We start from the raw sequence: 24,527 nt of genomic DNA on the forward strand, positions 1-24,527 counted from the left end.
ATTTGTTAAAATAATCAAGTACTAAATAATGTTTAGATATACTTAGAACAATTTAGACACATCTAAATATAAATAAAAAGATGAAACGGAAATTTGAGCAATAGTTTAATAAAAGCTACCAAAAAAAATTCGTTCTATAAGTGAAGATCTTCACCCACCAACCATCTTCACCCACATTCACCAACATAATGATAAATACCGTTTTCATTTGTTAGATAATCGACTCAAAATCCTAAAACACGGATATTCGAGAACTTTCTTGATTAACTTTTAATGAAACTCGAGTGCACCATTAGACTGGCAAAGCTTCATTTAAAGAAGTTTTCGAGTGCCCTATTCGCACTGAAATTCTATATGAAAATCTTCATAGAAACAATTTTTAGCCTAAGAGAAATATTGGACCCAAAATAGTTTTTCAGATTTTTAAATATAAAACTTTTTTTAAGAAACAATTTTTCATTCTTTTTTTTTTTTTTTTTGGCGAACTGGTCAATATTTTTTTATAAAGGTATACTTCTTTGGTCAATATTTTTTTTATAAACGTATACTTCTTTCGTCTATTTATGTCGATCAGTGACAGAGGCGTAGCGAGGAGGAGGGGGGGGTACATATGAAAGGTTGTTTCCGAGGGGGCACCAAATTGAAAGTTTGACCCCGGGCACCGGGAAGGGTAGCTACTCCTCTGATCAGCATACACTTGTGTAGCCCTGGTCACATTTTCAGCTTGTTACTTCCCTTGTAAAAAAAAAAACGTATACGTATCTTATACAACAAAATTTGCAGCATCACCAATTAAAGATTTAATTATTTCATTTTTTAAAAGTTTAAACCCTGGTATCATGGGCTATAGACTAGATCTTTTTTACTTGAAGGCAAAAATGACGTTCGCCCAAAAAACGGTTGCCTAAATGCAGATTGCTCGGAAAATTGTTTTTCCCCCAATTTGAAAGTACGAATTTTATTGTCAATGAGTCAAACGTGAGTGTTCATACACAACAAATAGATTGATGACAAAACATGTATTCAATATTTTTAATTCCAAATTCTTGATGTTATTAAAACGTCTACATTGAGATAGTATGAATGTATACACGGCTAGTTAATCATTAAAAATCTAAAACAATTATATTCAAAAAGTACAATGTACTCAGTTTGGATTATATTTATGGCTTTTGGACGATCTTCATAGGCCGAAAATAAATTTCCACTGTGAAAATAGTTTGAACTTTTCCTGAAGCCTTACCATAACCTGTTGTTTATTCTTGGGGTACCCAGCGACCCTCTTTTAATAAACCCTCCCGACTCCCGCTTGTCGAAGTATTCGCCCTCTGACCAAGGGACTAATTTATCAACGTAAACTCCAGCCGCGTCCAGAAAGTAGTCCCAGAAAACATGGCGTTATTGGCGCAAGGATACGAAAGATGGAGAGCACCAGATAATGTCACAGTGGCCTGAGTTAGAGCCCGGCTTTGATGCTGGCGACCTCAGAAACTCTCCTGGCTAGACGGATCAGGTTCTCGCCTACCAATACATCTCAGATGTCCTTTGAAGTCATCATTAGAACATTTATTATTGGTCATTATTAGTCTACTCGTGTTTACTTAATAAACAAGTCAAAATATTTTTTTTTACATTCCACCGAGGAGAGTTTGTTAAAATCCTCAGAGTGTTTGTTAGTTACATTAAAATCTTAAAGCCAGTATAGCTGCTGATGTAATCTCTGATTATATCTTCAGTAACCGAGACTTTCAAAATGTAATTGTTTATTCTAAAGTTTCAAACTTTTGTAATTTAAAACGTATTTTGTTGTGAACTGTATCTAGCTGTATTGTTTACATTGGTCACTTGACTTCACCACTTGATTCAAGACATCTCAGTAATAAGGTACTATTTACTATTAATTAGTAAAACGGAGTGGTCTAGCGTTAGAGAGATGGACTGCTAACCCGTAAGTCTCGAGTTCGAATCTGGGTTCTATTCAGTAGACCGTCCCGAGCCCACCCAACTGTGATGGGTACCTAACTCACGTTAGGGAAAATAAAGGCGGCTGGGCATAGTGCTGACCACACTATCTCTTCCGAGGTAACAGAAAAAAGTGAACTCTACTTCACCTGCCCTATAGACCGTCAGGTTTGAAAAAGGAACTTTACTTTCTTTTTTTTAAATAGTAAAAATAAGTAAAGTTCCCTTTCAGACCTGACGGTCTACAGGGCAAGTAAAGCACGCCATACATTTTTTTTAAAAATCTGTACCGGTCAATTTACGCTAAACATTTTCTACAAAATCCTCACCGGTGAATTTAATTACTTTTTTTCTTCAAACCTATCTTTTGAATAAATATTTTAATTTTAGAAATTCGAATTTAATAATATTCTGCGCGCTTTAACCTCCGAGTCATGTTTTTTTTTTTTTAAATGGAGAACTTTATCAATAAAGTTCTGTACTACATCAACTCTTCACCCAAATGTTTAACAGTACAAAATTTGAGATATAACAAAAAATAAAAACAAAAAAAAACGGAATACTGAAAGTTCGGGTTACTTTGCGTACTTTGGGAAAACCTTAAAACAAAACCTCTAAATAAGGGCGGGAATTTGGTTTCGTTTCCGTCGTTTTCCCTGCCATTATTTTCCCCTGCTCAGGCACTCCTGCCGCGGCCATTTTGTTCCAGCACTGTTGAAGCTGACCTGGAAATAGAAATGTCCTCTCGTATCGTCCCTGACCCCTCGGGCCGAAAAACATGGTGACATTTGAGATGGAACTTCGGGGGCGAAAAAAAAGTAACCATTCCTCGTTTGTGTTGTGTTGATGCTAATTAGACACCAAATCACGTGATCATTGTACATACTGTTTTTGTGTTAATTTTAAATTTACAATAGGTATTAACTTATTGTCGTCAAGATGGCATACCAACATTATAGATATTATAGCTTTTTTTGAGTGACAAGTCAAAATAGCAAGTACTAAAGCACAACTTAAGCGCAATCTAGAATATTTCAAGATTTACGGAGCCACATACAAACAAACACATATACTAAGTGTGCTAATGACTATAAAAATGAAAGTGGAACTAGTTTTTATTATAACTTTATTGTGTACTCCGCATTAAACAAAAAAATTACAAATTCCTTGTTACTTATATATCAGAGAACGCGAAGATTGATGATAAAAAACATGTATTCAATCTTTGCAATTCCAAATGCTCGATTTTATTAAAACGTCTACATTGAGACAGCATGAATACATACACTGATAGTTAATCATTAAAAAATCTAAAACAATTATATTTAAAAAAGTATCTTTTTTTATTTTCAATACATGGATGTTGCTAGTTTGAAGGTCTAAAATTAGTTCATGTGGGAAGGCGTGGTCGCATGGTAGAGCGTTCGGCTTCTAGCCCGAAGATACCAAGTTCGGATCTCGGTTCCAACTTGGGAATGTAGGATGACATTGAGTCCACCTTACTCATGTTGGTTTAAGTTAAGACGGCTGGACATAGTTCTGGCCTCTCCATTCCTTCACATGCCGAAGTCTAGAAACATATAAACTCTACTTCATCTGCACTATGGATCTTAAGTCAGAAAGATAAGATTCCCTTTACTTTTAATTAGTTCATAAACATTGCATTGCGTGTGAGGCAAATGGAGTGCGGCGATGGGGTGTGGTGGGTGTGGGAGAGGAAGGTAGCTTTTAATAAGTAATAAAGTAATCAGTTCCATTATTTGCCGTGGCAGATAAAACAATAATATCCACAGTAGTTCCTGTTACTACTTCCTGGGTACAGTTGAGGAGGCGATAGTTTCCTGTGAGTTATCACACCCCCACCCCCACCCCCATCCCCATCCCCATCATTCAACCACTAGGTGTTCGTAGGATTTTTCTCCATGTAGTCTTCTGGTCCTCCACCCCCCCCCCCCCTTTACGTAACCCGTAGTTACAGGCGATGGATATTGTGTTTCCAATTTTAATGTACGAATTAGATTGCCATTATTTTTGTGTGCCGTATATACTGATGCGAACAATCAGAGCAATCACTGATCGAGAATATCACACGGTTCGATTTATCGAAGTTACTTACATCATTTGTTTTACAAGCACTGTCCAATGGCTACTTGAGCTGCAATGATTTGGGTTACGAACTATCCATGCTACGAACGATCCGCGTTACGAATATTCGGTTTACAAACGATTGTGTGAGTTTAAAAGATTCGAGAGTTGAATCACTCGGTTTATGAAAAAATTCAGTTTTTACTTGATTCGGTTTACAGACTATCTTCAGAATACTAAGGTTTATGCCTAGGATACAAGGAAAACAAACTATCCAAACATCGACTTAGAACTATTCGACTTACGAACGATCCAGCTCACTTATAATTCTGCAAAGAAATATTTGACTGGTGAACGATTCGATTTACGAACGTTATGATTAAGCAATACACATATTTACAAGCCTCTAGGGCAGGGGTTCCCAACCTTTTTTTACTCTAGAGCACATTCTAAAATATCGGTAGGGTGGCGGGCACCACCTAGTTTAAATCAACACACTCCTTCCATAACTTGTCATTTTCCCATAATTTATTTTCTTATTTTCTTATTTTCTTATAGTCATAATGTTTTAATAAATAATAAACAAAAATGTTTCAAAATAATAAAATTATTTGGCTTTTTTTTTCAAATTGCATACAAACAGAGAAATGTATTTTAAAAACGTAAAGAAAGTAAACAAAACACATAAATACAAAGAAAACATTTAATTAAAAAATGTAATAAAGTCAATGTGATCTTTGGCATTGCATTTCATTGGCCAGAGCTTCATAATTAGGAGCGTAGGCCTATGACGATAATCCTGTTAGCAGACAATCATAAAGATGCTCATCGGTGAGTCGAGATCTATATCTTGATTTTTTAAGTTCATGTTTGAAAATAATGATTCGCATAAATATGTCGAACCGAAAATCATTCAATTTTCTGCGTGTACAAGGTGCGATGTGCAAATGGCACTAGCCGTTCCAGGGTAGCGTAAATAGTGCAGTCTGGCTCGCCGCTAGACAAGTTGGGACAAGTATCGAACATATTTAATAAACCTAGGCAGTCAAAAAAAATTAAAACTGTAACAAATGAATTAAAATAAATCATATTTTAAAATAATGTTTATGAAAAAAATCCTGTCTCTGTCGAATAGTGAGAGGCGGGCACATACGAATCGTTCAGCGGGCGCCATGGCGCCCGCGGGCACAGGGTTGGGAACCCCTGCTCTAGGGTAACGAAAGCTGTAAAAAAATTGTCGTGTGTCCTGTACCCCCCACCCCCGCGCCACAACACTTGGCTGACAATTGTGTGAGCAGCCTCGACTAATCATAATCTCATTTGAACATCCCAACCGTAAACCCAATAGACAGCCCAGACCAAACAAAAGGGCGATAACTTAATAAAATCATATAGGGGACATCACTCGTTGCTCCAGTTTTATTTATGTAGACGTAATAAAAAAAAAACAAGCCCTTAACAAAAAAATATCTGGAGATCAATTTAATTCAGCAGAGTTGTGCCCCATGCACGGGCGTCGAGCCGATAATGGAGAACAAAATAAAGTAAAAAAAAAATAGTGTCGTCCTCCCCCATCGTGGCTACGCGAAGTTTTATTTCTTTCTGTTTCATTCCGTAAGAGCTAGGATTAAACTTTGTTCACAGTTCTCTCCCCGTTTATTCACTGGCTGGTGAAAATTTCGACACAATCAGACGGAAAGGTGCGGAATAAATCAGTGATTTATTTTCTTCAAAGTCGAGATAACAGCGTTGGCCCAACTGAATACTTTACTGTTTGTTAAATTTTCAGAAAATAAGACCATGCACGGCTTATTATGAATGACGAAAAGTGTTAGAACATGTGAAAAAAATAGTTTCTTTTCAATTGGAATTGTTTTACGAGCATGAAATGCCTTTGCATGCGAAAAGTGTCAAAATAATACCATGCACGGCTTATTATGAATGACGAAAATAGTTAGAAAATGTTTAAAAAATCATTTCTTTTCAGTTGAGATTGTCGTTTTACGAGCATGAAATGCCTTTGCATGAGGAAAGTGTCAAAATAATGGCAGTAGCCGCCCCTCTATTTTACAATGATTGCTATCTGCAAGAATTTTTTCTGTTGGAGAGCTAGCATGAAGGCCATGGGAAAATAGGGGGTGTCATCCAGGTGGTAGAGGGCATGTGTTTTTCTCACGGGGGGGGGGGGGGGGGGGGGGTGAGAAGGTTGGGGTAAAAACAGTGGCTTGGAGGAGAGGAAAGATGGACAATAAGTGCTGATTAGAAGTAAATATAGGATTTTAGGATTATTAAAATGGCCTAAATTGTGCGTAGTTTTACTGTGTACCCATCACGTTTTTGTAATCAGATTCACAAGTTTTATATCACCATCTCATACGCGTGGTTTGTATTGTTCAACATGTTATCTGTCTTGGTCACTAGTTCAACATGTGTCTTGACCACTAGCTCAACATCTGTCTTGGCCACTAGTCCAACATGTGTCTTGACCACTAGCTCAACATCTGTCTTGGCCACTAGTCCAACATGTGTCTTGACCACTAGTTCGACATGTGTCTTGACAACTAGTTCAACATGTGTCTTGACCACTAGTTCAACATGTGTCTTGACCTCTAGTTCAACATGTGTCTTGACAACTAGTTCAACATGTGTCTTGACCTCTAGTTCAACATGTGTCTTGACCTCTAGTTCAACATCTGTCTTGGCCACTAGTCCAACATGTGTCTTGACCACTAGTTCGACATGTGTCTTGACAACTAGTTCAACATGTGTCTTGACCACTAGTTCAACATGTGTCTTGACCTCTAGTTCAACATGTGTCTTGACAACTAGTTCAACATGTGTCTTGACCTCTAGTTCAACATGTGTCTTGACCTCTAGTTCAACATTTGTCTTGACCACTAGTTCAGCATGTGTCTTGACCTCTAGTTCAACATTTGTCTTGACCACATGACCTGACCAACGGTTACTGGAGTGTCTGGATCACTAATGACGCTTATTATTGACATGTATCGTCTCAAAAAATTTGATTTATAGCTTCTAGACGCAAAAACCCCAGACAAATCACTAACCCCTCCAACCCTGGACAATTTTTAAAATCGGTTAATTAAAACAAAATTCAATCGACCCTGATTTACTTTCTAAAGTACCCAACACTACTGAACGAATGAGATGCTAAGGGACTGTGGGGAGGTTTATCTTAACGTGTGCTACACATATAAACCAAGGGGGATCACTCTCTTTACCTCGGATTATTCTCTTTAAAAAAAGGATGGGAGGGCGGGACGGGAGTATCATCCAATCACAATAAACTAGAATTAAGTGATCGGTTTTATCTGAGGACTTCTTTCTATGTAAGCAATGGATGTGGGGTGGGGGGGAGGGGTGGTTACATAATTACATGCAGGGCCACATAAACACTTGATGTGGGGGCTACATCATCACTTGATGTGGGGGAGGGACAACATAATCATGTAATGTGGGGGGGGGGGCTACATAATCACATGATGTGGATGGGGGAGTTGCAGTTTTTATTAAAGACCGTGATATTTAGACGGATAAAAACCGGATTAAAAAATCAAAGCCCTGATTCTTTTTCATTTTGAGGAACTGTAAATAATTATGAATTAATTAATTATTATTATTCCATTTTTTTCTAATGCTAGTTAACCAGAGTTTCTTCCAGGCATCTCTTCGGGGGGGGGGCGAAGCCCCCCCCGAAATTTTTTTACCGCCCCTCCGAACGAAATGAAATTTATATAACTTATATAGAAAATATATACTTTTAACAGTGTCCGCCCCCCCCCCCGAAGAAAGTCTACCGCCCACCCCCCGAAAATTTCAAGTGCCCCCCCCCCCCCGGAGAAAAAAGTCTGGAAGAAACACTGTAGTTAACATTATATTTAAATCCAATATTAATTATTAACTTTAATTATGAAATTCAGCTAATTATGGCACTTATTCAAAGTTTGGAAACATTCCGAAAACTCTCCAAACAAATACACTAAAGCAAATACCCATTGTCTCATACAACAAAACAGTCAAGTAGCTTGGAATGGAAAAGCGTATACATTATTCTTATATTTATAAAATCTACTATTAAAACCACATTTTATAAAATCTTGAAATTTTGGCGCTGTCAAATACTTCTGATCATTTTTTTTACCAACACTGACAGACTTTGGAGTGAAATAGTATTTGTTGAAAAAAAGTTAATAAAACCCGCCGATCGACTATGTGAGTATTTTTTGTTTGTTTGCAACAAACAAGTGCTCACGTACGTAGCCCGTGGGCTAAAGGGTGTGGTGAGCAACAGAAACTCACCAGAGCGTGTCGGGTCGTGTGTTGATTAACTGAGTGAGCCGTCACGCCTGGTTGAGTTGACAAGATCATGTCATTAAGGGCCGATAACACCCGGGTGAGGTAATCAATTTTTTGTCGAGAGTTACCGCCCCCACTCTCATACACACGCTCACCTGGTTTTTTGACCTCACTTAGGTCAAATCCCTCAAAGAATTTCCCACCTCGGTAAAAAAAAAAAATATTGCGTAACGATGATTTAATTATCGTTAACTTTTTCTAAATTAATATTGGACCCTATTCCACTAGACACCGAGCATGCCGAAATTTATAGTCTTCGACACAAATTTCTGTTCAAAGAAGTGTAGCTCCAGTTGTTTCCCTTGCCTAACCAAATATGCTATCTCCAGTTTGGTATGACAAGCAAGGGAAATAATTCCAGACATTTTTATAGCGTACATTGATGAGCGACGACAAATCTGTCAAAATGATTTTTTTTGGATCGGGCACTTGGTGTCTTGGGGGTGGTAAAATAATCAGACTAGCTGTGATACACACACGCACACCCGCACACCCGCACATACACACACCGCTTCAAACCTGCAAATCACCATTTTTTAAAGAAGTTTACAACAAATATTAGAATTTTTATTTTCCTTAGAAGTTCTACATTAATTACTTGATGAATCGGTATTATTGTGTAATATGGTGAGAGATACAACCACGATTTTGATTTTGCCATGATGCCTTGGGGGATTTTGAGCATAAATGTAAATAAAAACGAAAGACGTACAGTAACACTAACAAACAGACACACAGCAATACTAACACACAGCAAAACTAACACACAGTAACACTAACACACAAACACACAGTAACACTAACAAACAGACACACAGTAACACTAACACACAGCAACACTAACACACAGCAACACTAACACACAGACACACACTAACATAAACACACAGATGCACAGTAACACTAACACACAGTAACACAAACACACATACACACAGTAACACTAACAAACAGACACACAGCAACACTAACACACAGTAACACTAACACACAGTAACACTAACACACAGTAACACAAACACACATACACACAGTAACACTAACAAACAGACACACAGCAACACTAACACACAGACACACAGCAACACTAACACACAGTAACACTAACACACAGACACACAGTAACACTAACACACAGACATACAGTAACACTAACACACAGACACACAGTAACACTAACAAACAGACACACAGCAACACTAACACACAGTAACACTAACACACAGACACACAGTAACACTAACACACAGACACACAGTAACACTAACACACAGTAACACTAACACACAGACACACAGTAACACTAACACACAGACACACAGTAACACTAACACACAGACACACAGTAACACTAACACACAGACACACAGTAACACTAACACACAGACACACAGCAACACTAACACACAGACACACAGCAACACTAACACACAGTAACACTAACACACAGTAACACAAACATACAGTAACACTAACACACAGTAACACTAACACACAGTAACACTAACACACAGTAACACTAACACACAGTAACACTAACACACAGTAACACTAACACACAGTAACACTAACACACAGTAACACTAACACACAGTAACACTAACACACAGTAACACTAACACACAGTAACACTAACAAATAGACACACAGTAACACTAACGCACAGACACACAGCAACACTAACACACAGACACACAACAACACTAACACACAGTAACACTAACACACAGACACACAGTAACACTAACACACAGACACACAGCAACACTAACACACAGACACACAACAACACTAACACACAGTAACACTAACACACAGTAACACTAACACACAGTAACACAAACACACAGTAACACAAACATACAGTAACACTAACACACAGTAACATAAACACACACCAACACTAACACACAGAAACATAGTAACACACACACACATACCCTAACATAAACACGCAGAAACAAACACACAGACAAAAACGCATGCACTCACAAGCACATGTGCGTTTCTCTCACATACACTCACACATCCACGTCCCACACCACATCACCCCCTCATCTTTATCTAACCCCTGGGATTTTGTCTATTGTTGACAAGAAACTCTAGCCCCACACCAGTCACTAGAACTATTTTCTTCACTTGGAATAGGATCGATCAAATTTACTTAATCTTCCCATTTGATTCTATACCCGCCCATAATTAGCAAATAAATTGCTAATCATTCCATTCGGTCAATTGGCCTAGATTCAACTCAGTACATAAATATTTCAACTTGACAAGAAAAAGTTCTTAAAGAATCTAGTATTTTTCCACTGGTACTTCTTGAGTTTGTTGAGATTAATTCATACTTACCTCAACTATCCACCTGTGATTTTATTAATGTAATATTATTTTTAAGGTTGAAGGTTCGATTCGGGAGGTACATGAATGGATAAGAATCGCCAATACGCGTGTGACGTAATTCTTGAGAAATGTAAGGTTTCGGTTGTTTAGGAATAGTTTTATTAATCCGCTCTAACGTAAACTTGCTTCTAACATGTTCTGAACTGCGTTACTGGTTTTGGCCAAATCCAAGCCACTTAGACATTGCATGAAGCAGAAAACGAACACTAAAAATGAGTAAGAGAGAAGAAATTCTAACAGTTGAACTAATTTTGTCACAAACAGCTATTAAAACTCTACACTGGGCTGAAGATCAAAGAAAACTGACCGACTTTGTCCTTGACCGCAACCTTCAAGTAGGGACAAAGTTGTTTTTTTTTTACTGGTGTCGGAAAAGTTTTTTTTTTACCCTAGGCCCTAGCTGAACAAGTATAGGAAGTCACCCATCATGGCCGACCTATCGCCTTCACGCCCTCTAATCAATAGGAGGGGTTGTGACGTTACTCGGATTCTGGGGGGTGGGGGTGGGAGGCGGTGGGTAAACAGTTGATGGTTAATGGTAAAGTAGAAAATCTTTAGCAAAACAGTTAAAGCAATATACGCGTTCTTATGTTCACAAAATTGAGACTTAAAATTGCTGGGAGGTAATGTGTGTAACACCAAAAATTGTGTCTATAATATGTTTACTATTCGAAACAAGTAGGCTAAACATCAACAACTTAGCCTAGCGGTTTGGCGCTAGACTGCTAACCCGAAATTCTCGAGTTCGAATCCGGGTTCAAGTCAGTAAAACGGCCTTTAGTCCACCCAGCTCTAATGGATACCTAAGTCACATTAGGAAAAATTAATCAGCTGGACATAGTGCTGACCTCATTTATATTCCTTCACTGAAACAGATGAACTCTAATTCATTTGTCCTATTATCTTTGGCACAAACGGGAAAAGAAGATGATGAAAATATCAAAGGCATGCTTTTGGGTGTGTTAAAAAAAGATCTTATTATAGAGGCGTGTTTCGATTGAACGTCACAGAGATTCCTGTTTCTGTACAAGATAGATCACAACACCGTAACACCACGTAACACCGCTACACCATCGTACCACGCCACCACATAAATACACGTCGACAGTACCATATCCCACACAACACCAAGCTACACCATCTTTTCATCATAACACCACAACAGCACAAACTCCATCACTCCAAAACAATACAATAATACCACAGCCATACAACAAAACAACAAAACAACATTATGATACCACAGCCAAATAACACCACAACAAAACAACATTATGATACCACAACCGAATAAAACCATTAGAAAACAAAAAAATGATACAACAACCGAATAACACCACACTAAACCAAAACAGTGATACTAACCCGAACAATACCAAAGCCAAAAATAACAGCACACATCAGCACATACACGATAAATTCTAATACTTTTTTTCTACTTCCAGAATTGCCTGCACCAACCCACCGTCGTCTTGTGGACGGAAATGCCGCCCGTCTGTAAACTCCAGCACCCAAAACTTCCAGAAAGACGCGGAAAACAACGGACACCGTCTCCACCACAGCCACAACAGTCTCAGAACAACTCACGTTGACTTCCGCACCCCCCGGTACCGTGTGTGTAGGGACCGTTAAATTCTCGCCAGGATGGATATTTTAAGGAACGACACCGGCCGGATGGGTCCGGTCTACACATTTCACAGCGAGGCCGGTAGTGACGCCATCGTGGCCTTCACCCCTGTCCACTACCCCACCTCCACCGTGGATGGCTACTACATGGCGGATGGGGTGGAGCAGCTGCAGAAACCGTGGACACGTGAGCCGCACTTCATCCCTATGGTGGTCGTCTACAGCATCATCTTTTTGACAGGTGAGTTACAAGGTGGTCTGCAACAGGTACATCAGCATCTCCCGTCACAGGTGTTTTGTTAAAAAATCCACATTCATAGTTGTCTGTATGACACATTTCATTATAGGTGTCTGTATAACATCTTCCACCATAGGAAGCTTTTAGACGGTTTTAAACCTTCGTGATTTTTCTGTTCTCTGCTAAACATACCCCATCCTCGTCTACGCTTTACAAAAAACGATGTCTATATAAACAATTTCTCTTTCAATGATTCAATCTATCTTGACCTTGCTGCCGTTTTTTTTTTGCGCCAACATGAACTGAACTTCCGATCACACCTGACACCCTAATACATGATGTTAACCACTGATCGATCAATAGTTGGTTCTTTCTTGTTGTTAACCAAATGGATCTAATGGGAGGTCGCTAGCCAACCTGGTGGCTAAGCACAGCTTTCAACCTAATCCTTGCTTAATAACTTGTGGGCTGCAATTAAGTCTTCTCATGAAAGTGCAGCACTTTTAAGTTAGGCTGTTTTTTTTCTTGATTGGAGATACTTATATATATATATATATATATATATATATATATATATATATATATATATATATATATATATATATATATATATATATATATATTGTCCTAATATCTTTTGTCCTTGAGATCATTTGTCCTGAGATTATCAGTCCTTAAAATAATTTGTCCTGAGATCATTTGTCCGTGAGATATTTTGTCTGAGATATTTTGTATGAGATCATTTGTCATCTATATATATAAAAAGCAATGTATGTGTGTGTCTGTCTGTCTGTCTGTCTGTGTGTCTTTTATGCATTACCACACCTCTTATCACATCGCCGTGAAACTTTGGGAAGTTGTTGAGAATATTCCTGGGGAGGTTTCTGCGAAAAAAAATTTTCAAATTCGCAGGGGTGGCGCCCCGGCAGGGCGCGATTTGTTTTTCTCTATAAACGGTATATAAAAATAAAAATCTATTTTGATTTCACACTGTTCATCCGATAGCCATGAGACTTTGGGGAGTTCATTATACCACTCTAGGGAAGGGTTCTGTAAAATAATAATTTTTAATATCGAAGGGCGGCGCCACGGGAGGGTCCGATTTTTCTCTATATACGGTATATAAAAATAATAAAAGTGAATTACAGTGACATCGTTCACACGATCGCCATCAAACTTTGGGAATATGTTGAGAATGTTCCTGGGGAGGTTTCTGCTTAAAATACATTTTCAAATTCGCAGCGGTGGCGCTCCGGTAGGGCGCGATTTGTTTTCTCTCTATAAACGGTATATAAAAAATAAGAGTCGATTGCAGATTCACACTGTTCATCCAATCACCGTCAAGCTTTGGGGAGTTGATTAGAGCAATTCAGGGAAGGGTTCTGTAAAAAATCATTTTTAATATCGCAAGGGCGGCGCCACGGGAGGGTGCGATTTTTCGCTATATATGGTATATAAAAATAATAAAAGTGAATTGCAGTGACATCGTTCACACGATCGCCATCAAACTTTGGGAATATGTTGAGAATGTTCCTGGGGAGGTTTCTGCTTAAAATACATTTTCAAATTCGCAGGGGTGGCGCTCCGGTAGGGCGCGATTTGCTTTCTCTCTATAAACGGTATATAAAAAATAAGAGTCGATTGCAGATTCACACTGTTCATCCAATCACCGTCAAACTTTGGTTAGTTTATTAGAGCATTTCAGGGAAGGGTTCTGTAAAAAAAATCCTTTTTAATTTCGCAAGGGCGGCGCCACGGGAGGTTGCGATTTTTCACCATATACGGTTTATAAAAATAAAACTCGAATGCGGTTAATATGAGTGCCATAAAACTTTGGAAAGTAGATGAGAATACTCTCGAGAATATTTCTGTGAAAAAAACACCTAAAATTTCTTATGGGCGGCGCCATGGAGGGTACAATTTTCGTCAACAACGGTTTGGCGCCCAGAGTTTTAGAGCGACTATGTTGGCACTTGGCATCCGTTAATCGAGCGTCCTGCATAGCGAGTAAGGTGTACTACTATATTCAGCGGTAAAACTACAACAGGCTTCTAAAAATAACTTTGTAACGCGAAGGAAATCCTTCTGTCCGGTTTCGTCACCTTGCGAAAGATGAAAAAATAACTTTTTGAGAGCCTACTGTAGAGTTTCGTCACTTTGCGAATGATGCAATAAACATCTACTATTAGACAATCCAGTCAGAAATTGAGATCGAGCATCTAATAATAGACCATTAGTAACGCTAGCATATTGCATCAGTCACACTGATGTTTAAAACACGTCAAATACTTTTTTACGTGTTAAAGAAAAAAAGCCTGTTCATTTGTGGCACTTTAGCGAATGATGAAATCTGCATCATTATTAACAGGATGCTATTTGGCACGATGGCGCCTATTACTTTTAAGGAGCCAGGGGTCGTACGCCGCGCCTATGCGGTAGTGTAATCGGGGGGAGGGGGGTGGGGGCCCTGAGAACGCCTCTTTACGCTCTGACACAGAGGCGGTCACCGAAGTGTGTTACCAAATTATTTCGGTGAGTGATTAATGTACACTCAAGGTTTTCATGCCGTAGTGTAGGTAAACCCGTGTCCTGATATTTATGATCCAAGAACAGGCATTGTTTACATTTAAATAACTCATTTTTAGAAAAGAAGGTCACGCGTCTAAGAACATATAATTATAATTGATAACGCGTTGGTGAAATCCTAATATATTTCGTCAAACTTTCTTCTATCCCCGCGGCAACGCGCGGGGGTCGGGTACGCTAGTATATATATATATATATATATATATATATATATATATATATATATATATATAAATATATATATATATATATATATATATATATATATCAGTGGTGTAAAGTGGCATTACTCAGACAGAAATGTATTTGTTTTACTAAGATTTATGTCATATATCAAACCAGAGTAAATTCACTAAGATACTTGTCATATATCAACGTGTCTAGTATCGATGTAATCAACAAATTTCTCCCTTCCAGGTATTGCCGGCAACAGTCTCGTCATCGCCGTCTTGTGTTGGGGGAGGGCCGGAAATTGCGTCACGTTCCCTTGCCTGGTCAGCATGGCCTGGGCGGATGTTGTGTTCGTTATGGTGAGTAAAAAACTCAAACTTTGTTTTACGGAAAAATTAAAGGACGCTACTGCGGTTTTTGTTTCATCCTTTTGTGGGCGCACAATTTGAAACCCCGTGGTCTTTTCATGAACTAATTACAGCACATCAAGACAGGTTTGTGTTCAGATTTTTTCATCATGGGACCTCACAAATCTGACTGAAAGAAGTAAGGTGTAAAAAAATTGACGAAATCTGAAATCTGCAATTTAGCTTAAAGATTTTTAGTGTGTTAATGCGAAAATTGTGTCCAAATAATGGGGGATGTTTTAATTGCACGGATTTAAATAATAACCGAATTTTTTTTTGTGGTGTTAATAAAACAAATGTAATTAAATAGAAAACAGAGGGGAGACAATTTGAAGACAAAAATGTAATGAAAGTATTTTTTTTGTTCTTTGCACAGAAAATATCGAAAAATGTTTCCATTTCAATGTAAAGACTTTTAGCATAATTTGGAATTTAATTGCTGCGATTTAAGTTTGTTTGTTGGTGTTGTAATTTGTTAGATGGTTTTATTTCCATTCAAATTGGATTTCTCTTGAAGCGTGGCAGCATTGACAGATATCAACATAACGTCCACATTTACAAGCTTCAGATGTTGTTAGCAGCTACACACTGACATGTGTTGTTAACGTTTGTTAACTTTTAGGTAGATGCTAGAATCTTTTGGCTGCTAAGTATAGATTTAGAGGCAGTTAACTAATACATTGATGCTAGTACAGATTGCCATGAAAAGATAGAATTTTTTAATGTTTTAGTTGGTAATGAACATTAATTAGCGTTGTCTGATATTCATGCGAGACTGTTATTTAGATGATTTGGTTTAAATCATTGCTGATAGACGGAGACTTGGGATAAAGTTGGAGCGTGTTAATTTATCAAGCAATGGAAACAGGATAAATGTTTTGGTTTCAGATCTGTGTCCCCCACGCCATCTTCAACCATTTGTTTCAGATCTGTGTCCCCCACGCCATCTTCAACAATTTGTTTCAGATCTGTGTCCCCCACGCCATCTTCAACCATTTGTTTCAGATCTGTGTCCCCCACGCCATCTTCAACCATTTGTTACAAATCTGTCCCCCACGCCATCTTCAACCATTTGTTACAAATCTGTCCCCCACACCATCTTCAACAGATCTGTGTCCCCCACACCATCTTCAACAGATCTGTGTCCCCCACACCATCTTCAACAGATCTGTGTCCCCCACACCATCTTTAACAGATCTGTGTCCCCCACACCATCTTCAACAGATCTGTGTCCCCCACACCATCTTCAACAGATCTGTGTCCCCCACGCCATCTTCAACCATTTGTTTCAGATCTGTGTCCCCCACGCCATCTTCAACCATTTGTTTCAGATCTGTGTCCCCCACGCCATCTTCAACCATTTGTTTCAGATCTGTGTCCCCCACGCCATCTTCAACCATTTGTTTCAGATCTGTGTCCCCCACGCCATCTTCAACAATTTGTTTCAGATCTGTGTCCCCCACGCCATCTTCAACCACTTCATTGTTTCAGATCTGTGTCCCCCACGCCATCTTCAACCATTTCATCAGCCACTGGACACTGTCCCTGTTCCTGTGCAAGATGTCGGGCTTTGTGGAGAATCTGTCAGCCAACGCTACTGTACTCAACCTTATGTTAATCAGCATTGAGAGGTAGGTGGATGCCTGGTGGATCATTGTGGTTGGTGGATGTCTAGTGGATCAGTGTGGTTGGTGGATGTCTGGTGGATCATTGTAATAGGTGGATGTCTGGTGGATCATTGTGGTAGGTGGATCTCTGGTGGATCAGTGTGGTTGGTGGATGTCTAGTGGATCAGTGTGGTTGGTGGATGTGTTTTTGTCATGTAGTAGTTGATGGATCTTTTGTACCCAACTGAATTCCAAGAGTACTTAATAGTGAATTGTTTTCCCGATAAATCTGGATCAAGCTGTCTTATAAGGTGTTTTCATGTCTCAAATTATTATTTTATTGTTGTAATATAGGAACATATACCTAATTTAAACAATATTTAAATACTGGATTAAGTTAATTCTTAGACCACAAAGGTTACCCAATACATTTTCAGACTCGCACGGTTACCCACTTTGTGTCTTAACTTTATGAATTAAGGCACAATGTTCAAACCACTTTATACACAAAACTACCGTTGCACCCACTGTATAAGACCCACTTTACATACAAAACTATGCCGAATCCCACTTTAGTTGACCCACTTTACAAATAAAACTTCCATGGATCCCACTTTATTTGACCTACTTTACATAAAAAACTTCCCTGGATCCCACTTTAGTTGACCCACTCCCCGCGAGTCATCTGAGGGTGTAATACAAGAAAATAATGACGGGACAAATGCAGTAGTCGAAGCTGGCGTCTACTGCTCTGGGCGAGGGTCAGGCCTTATCGACCTTCTCCCTCGGTGTCGGGGCACGGGGTAAGATCACACAGGAACTCGGGTCTCTTCTTACAAAGTCCGCGCCTAATTTGGGCCCAGGTTCAAAGGTTAGGACGTGGGCATTCTGGGTAGTGGGCGTGTGAGCTGAACAGTGGGTCATTTGGTGCTCAACTTGGTCATTTGGTACTCAACTTGGTCATTTGGTACTCAACTTGGTCATTTGGTGCTCAACTTGGTCATTTGGTGCTCAAATTGTTCATTTGGTACTCAACTTGGTCATTTCGAGCTCAACTTAGTCATTTGGTGCTCAACGTGGTCATTTGGTACTCAACTTGGTCATTTGGTACTCAACTTGGTCATTTGGTGTTCAACTTGGTCATTTGGTACTCAACTTGGTCATTTGGTGTTCAACTTGGTCATTTGGTACTCAACTTGGTCATTTGGTGTTCAGCTTTGTCATTCGGTGCTTGGGTTGGTCATTGTTAAATACTGGGTTATTTGGCACTTTGGTTGATCAGTACTGGGTTATTTTGTTCCCAACTTAGACATCTGTAAACTTTGTATAATTTTGTTCACGTCTTGCCAATTCCAAGATATTGGGCTAAAGTAGACAGCGCCATAGTAGACAGACCCACTGTAGTCGCCATGTTGCATCCGATTTTATGCAAGATCAGATCAATGCTTGTTATCACTTAAATTAAAACAAAAACTTATTGAAAACGTTCAACCACACATAGCAAAAATATAAAAATAAAAAGAGTGACATTCCTTTACTAAACACTAGAGACAGTACCACCCTCGCCAATTAAAAGATGTCTTAAGCACAAGTCTACAAAAAACAATTGTCCTTACTCGTATCTCAAGTGCATGGGACCGACCATAAATGAAGTCACACTCCCAGGGTGATAATTGGGGGGGGGGGGGGGGCGGGCTTTTGTCATGAAATGTTACGAGGATTTTTTTTTTTTTAAGTTTGACGTCCAAGTTAGGTATTTTGTTACTCATGTATAAATTATTTGGTGTAAATTCCAATTAATGATCCACCTTCATCTTGATCTAGCTCATTGAACTGAGATTGTAAAAAAATAACTGGTTTAAAAAAATACAGCGTGTGGCTTGAAGCTGGGTTAGGATTAAGCGTGACTTACTTTAGTGACGAAGGAGGAGAACTTGTATTACAATATTATACAGCTATGGGATGGTGGGGAGCAGTGGCGTAGCGACCCCTCCGGGCGCCCGGGGACAAACTTTCAATTTGGCGCCCCCCCCCCGAATATATTTTTTATATCTAGAATTCAAAATAGCAGCTAAAATGAGCTTATTTTGGCACCCCTAGGGGCGGCGCCCTGGGAGATGTGCCCCCCCCCTTCGCCACGCCTCTGGTGAGGAGTAAAGAAATAGGCCAATAAAAGTAGCTTCAATTATAGACCTTCATGACGTCGTTTTCATACGCTACAAATTTAAAATATTTTTTTAAAGTAGTAACGACACTTAAAACTGCTTTTATAAACCGTTTACAGTCAAGATTACATCATCATCTACATTACAAGTGGGGGGTTTTCTGGGGGGGAAGAGCGATTTTAAAAAAAAAATCAGCCACAAAGTGTTTCTTCCAGACTTTTTTCTCCGGGGGGGGGCACTTGAAATTTTCGGGGGAGGTGGGGGGCGGACTAAAATTTCCGGTGGATTGGGGGCGGACACTGTTGAAAGTATATATTTTCTATATAAATTCCATTTCGTTCCGAGGGGGGGGGTCTCCCCTAAGAGATGCCCGGAAGAAACACTGCAGCCACATCAAATTTTAGTAGATCCAATATTTTAATTCTTATATGGCAAGCCGGTCACCTAGAAATAGAAGACAACTTAATGAAATCTTTATCTGAACAGCGAACCGCTAACACTCGAATGAATCCGAAATTTTAAAAAACCCTCAGCAACATTATAAAGCTGTCTTTATATTCTGTTGTTGCTCGTGTATTGTTGTCTAAGCCTCGATTGAACATTTTCAAAGCGTAAAGCACACAAACAGACTTACACGAGTTCTCTCCGCTTGTGGTGTTTACAAAGGATGAGCCGCGAAGTAGTTTGTGTTTTGAAATGTAGAAAAATGAAGTCCGCACAATGAGCTGGAAAGAAAGAGGAATAAACATTTTTAAAAAAAGGATTAATTGTGATTCAATAATGTTATTTCCAGAGGCATAGAAAAAAAAGCTTTTAACGTTAATAAATATTTAAAGAAGATTTGCATGGGTTGGGGGGGGGGGGGTTACTTTAAAATCGGGAACGGAGCTTAAGATTAGAAATAATTTGCTCGCATTGGACGGATATGATTTGAAAGATGGGCTGCGAATGGGGAGAGAGATAGATTTTGGGTGTAATTTTGATCAATCGCTGGGATAAAATGTGTGGATTATTGAAGAGAAATTGAACGATACAGTTCATGTTTTTTTTTTATTTCGGGGGGGGGGTCGTAAGGGGATATTAATTTGTATAAAAACATTAGCTGTCACAAAGAATCTGTTAATTAGAAATAATTGGTGCATCAAACAGCGGGGGTTTAAAGTTAACCGTGGCTTCAAAGGTCTGGAGGTTTGCTAGTCAGGTTAAGTACATATTATTTGGCCATTTTATTTTTCATCGCAATATTTTTTTTATTGAAACCTATGGTTGGCACTGTCTCTCAGTGGTCAGCACTGTCTCTAGCTGTGGTCAGCGATGTCTCTAGCTGTGGTCATCACTATGTCTAGCTGTGGTCAGCACTGTGTCTAGTTGTAGTCAGCACTGTGTCTAGCTGTGGTCAACACTGTCTCTAGCTGTGGTCAGCGATGTCTCTAGCTTTGGTCAGCGATGTCTTTAGCTGTGGTCAGCACTGTCTCTAGCTGTGGTCAGCGATGTCTCTAGCTGTGGTCAGCACTGTCTCTAGCTGTGATCAGCACTGTGTCTAGCTGTGGTCAGCACTGTCTCTAGCTTTGGTCAGCGATGTCTCTAGCTGTGGTCAGCACTGTCTCTAGCTGTGGTCAGCGATGTCTCTAGCTTTGGTCAGCGATGTCTTTAGCTGTGGTCAGCACTGTCTCTAGCTGTGGTCAGCGATGTCTCTAGCTGTGGTCAGCACTGTGTCTAGCTGTGGTCAGCACTGTCTCTAGCTTTGGTCAGCGATGTCTCTAGCTGTGGTCAGCACTGTCTCTAGCTGTGGTCAGCGATGTCTCTAGCTTTGGTCAGCGATGTCTTTAGCTGTGGTCAGCACTGTCTCTAGCTGTGGTCAGCGATGTCTCTAGCTGTGGTCAGCACTGTGTCTAGCTGTGGTCAGCACTGTGTCTAGCTGTGGTCAGCACTGTCTCTAGCTGTGGTCAGCACTGTCTCTAGCTGTGGTCAGCACTGTCTCTAGCCGGCAATCGAAAATGCGGTGTCCTTAGTACAACAATGACCACTATGCAATGTTTCAAGTGCAACTATGACCACCACAATTTGGATGCCATAAGTGCACTGACTGAAGCGCATGCGACACTAAGACAGTCCGGACATCAGCTGATCGTTAGGATACAAATCTTGACGGCCATCTTATGAGGTCAACTACCTATTTTTTAGTTGGCCGTCTCTTCAGGTCAGCTTTCTGATTTTTTTACTCGGCCATCTCTGACAGTCACTGGCTATTGCCTCGACGGTCGAATATTCTACCACCAAGGTAATGAATCGTCGAAATGGATGTACGATTTCACGAAAACTACTTTGGCCAACAACTTGACAGCCATCTCCTTGACGGCCAAAGACTTGACGGCCATCTTACTAGAAACTTAAAACTTAACAACCAATAATTTGACTCTAACCAACTTGACGGCCATCAACTTGACGGCCATCTACTTGACGGCCATCAACTTGACGGCGATCAACTTGACGGCCATTGACTTGACGGCCAGCCCCCCACACAGCCACAAACATACAAAACCCCAGATAGCAGAGCATGAAATATTAATTCTCCCCCAGTCTTCCCGTCAGGGTTCTTTAGGTGCTCAACTACCGTGTCCTTCATCAAATTTTACAACGTCTTACGTTAAAAAAACATTTTATTTCATTAATGTTGCCTTCATAGGCTCGGTTAACCCAGTGAAAGCAGTTCACTAAAACCACATCAGTTGACCAAGTGTAGGGGGTGGAATGTTGCGTTAGAACACGCTTGCAGGCACAGTACCTTTCTTGCTCGGTTACATGCGAGTTGAGATCATAAATCCTTTAGCCAGTAGAGATTTAATGACCCTCTTGAAATGTGCAGCCTTGTGAAATAATAACTTGTGGTATAAAGTTAGGGCGGCAGGTTACTCATGTAAACGTGCTTGATTTATTTAGTGATATGTGCTTTTAGGTTGTCGTAGCATCTTATTTATTTGGCTCCGACTTAACCCCCCACCCCTTCCACACTCACACACACATACACACACACATACACACACACACACACGCAGACACGCCCACACACATAGTACTCCCCCATTTGATAAAACAAAAACCATTAACATAAACCCCACGTTTTAGGTTTGTATAATGAAAAAGAAACATTAAGAAGAACACTTTCTTTTTTTTTAAATTTTAAATAAATTGACTTTAGTTCCATGAATACTTTGTTTATTGCTGTGGTATAAAATGTCATGAATTCATGTTTGCATTATACACTTGCCGCGGTAATTACTCTTTGCGTTTGAGCTCTGTACCGTTTCAGATATTAGGATGGTCATTCGGTGCTATTAGGTCAGGCAAAGGAGATACCTATCTTTATCCAATTTATTGAATACAAAATTACTTTATTTTTTTTCAGAAAAGTTCTTTTTCTCTTTATATAAACATTATACGGGGAAAAGTATTTATAACCAGGATATTTACTCTAGTGGCAAAACAGCTATTTAATTTCAAACAACATATTTGGCTAGTGATGTTCTTAATTAAAATAGGCTTGCATCTAGTTTGCATATACAACACTAGTACAAGCAGTTAGCTAGTTAGCGCCGTGGTTCATGAAATTATAAATAAACAATTCATTTCAAACCAGCTTTTATGTTTTAACAACCTAAAAAAGGGAGGGAACTCTACACCAGAGATAAATTTAACACGACCAGTTTTACAATCTTTGTTGGGAAACTACAGGGAGAAACAACACGAGCTATAGGAAAAACTAAAAATAGATTTTCTTTTCTAAATGTCACATAATGTCACGTAATGTCACCTCAAAGTTTACTCACTGAGAGGTTTGGTGTGGTGTCATTAAGTGACATTACACCCACACAGCGTCAGCAGTTCCAGTTATTTCTCATGTATCAGCCAGTAATGTCTCAGCCACAGTGGCGGAACTAGAAAAAAAGGGCCACCCCGCAAAAAAAAAATTCTGCCCCCCCCCCCTCCCATATATATATATATATATATATATATATATATAAACACAGAATACAATTATTGGATGCTCATTTCTGGCCTGGTCGTTTTTTGAAAAATAAGTGTCTTTTTTTAACAATTTAAACAAATTACAACATATTATGTGTGTGACTGCATTAGTCTGCTTCGTATTTTGTTTCTGAGGTTTAGGACTAGATCTAGTTTGCTGTAATATTGCCTGCCTTCGACTATTTAGCCGGTCAAAATTATATAAAACTTGAAAGTTTTGTAGGTGTAATGGTTTCTCTTGTTATGTTTATTTTTAATGTTTTTTGTATTTTTATAACTTGTTTTAAATATATTTCCTTTTTATGATCTGTCATTTTAGTACACATATATTAAAAGGAGCTTATGAGCACCCCTATTTAACTATTTAAAAAAGGGAAATAAGTCATGGAAGTGTTTTGAACGTTTGCCTTTCTTTCACACTACAGCTCAGGTATATATTTTTTTACGCAACAGCATGTGTTAGCTACTGTATAACATCACTACTGTAGTAGATCTGTTTGTTATTTACTAAAGCTTTTACCGTCAAGTCAAAAATGCAAGAAAATTATTTTTTAACTATAAAAATTTTATTATGGTCGGCTATGGGTCCCTAAATGGCGTGCCCCTCCCCCCCCCCCGCATTGCGGGGTCTGGCGGCACTGTATTTCCGCCCCTGCTCAGCCAGTAATGCCTCAGGCCTACTTCATATATATCTGATGACTGTCTTGAGTTCTAAGTTCAAATTAGTAGAAATGAAGATCAGATATCGTGGTGTAAATTAACAACAAAATGTTAGGATTCTTGAAGGGGCGTTAAAATATGGTAAACATCGTTTGCTGTGTAGCTTTTTTCAAATTGTGGGTCTAAAAATTGTTTATTTTCATCTTTTTATTAA

The 24,527-nt window shown here is 39.1% G+C and overlaps 1 protein-coding gene across 1 annotated transcript in view; it reads left to right on the forward strand.

Annotated features, from left to right (window-relative positions):
* Positions 1-15,747: 15,747 nt before the first annotated feature.
* Positions 15,748-24,527, forward strand: part of LOC131946214 (allatostatin-A receptor) — a 40,615-nt gene continuing 31,835 nt past the window's right edge. Inside the window, exons 1-2 of the mRNA XM_059306888.1 lie at positions 15,748-15,807; positions 17,347-17,486. Coding sequence (XP_059162871.1) covers positions 15,778-15,807; positions 17,347-17,486 — 170 coding nt within the window. The 5' untranslated portion in view covers positions 15,748-15,777. The remainder of the gene's footprint in view (positions 15,808-17,346; positions 17,487-24,527) is intronic.

Source organism: Physella acuta, unplaced genomic scaffold (assembly GCF_028476545.2).
Source record: "Physella acuta isolate Inbredline_101_S28 unplaced genomic scaffold, ASM2847654v3 ptg000548l, whole genome shotgun sequence".
In the NCBI taxonomy this organism is placed as follows: Eukaryota; Metazoa; Mollusca; class Gastropoda; family Physidae; genus Physella; species Physella acuta.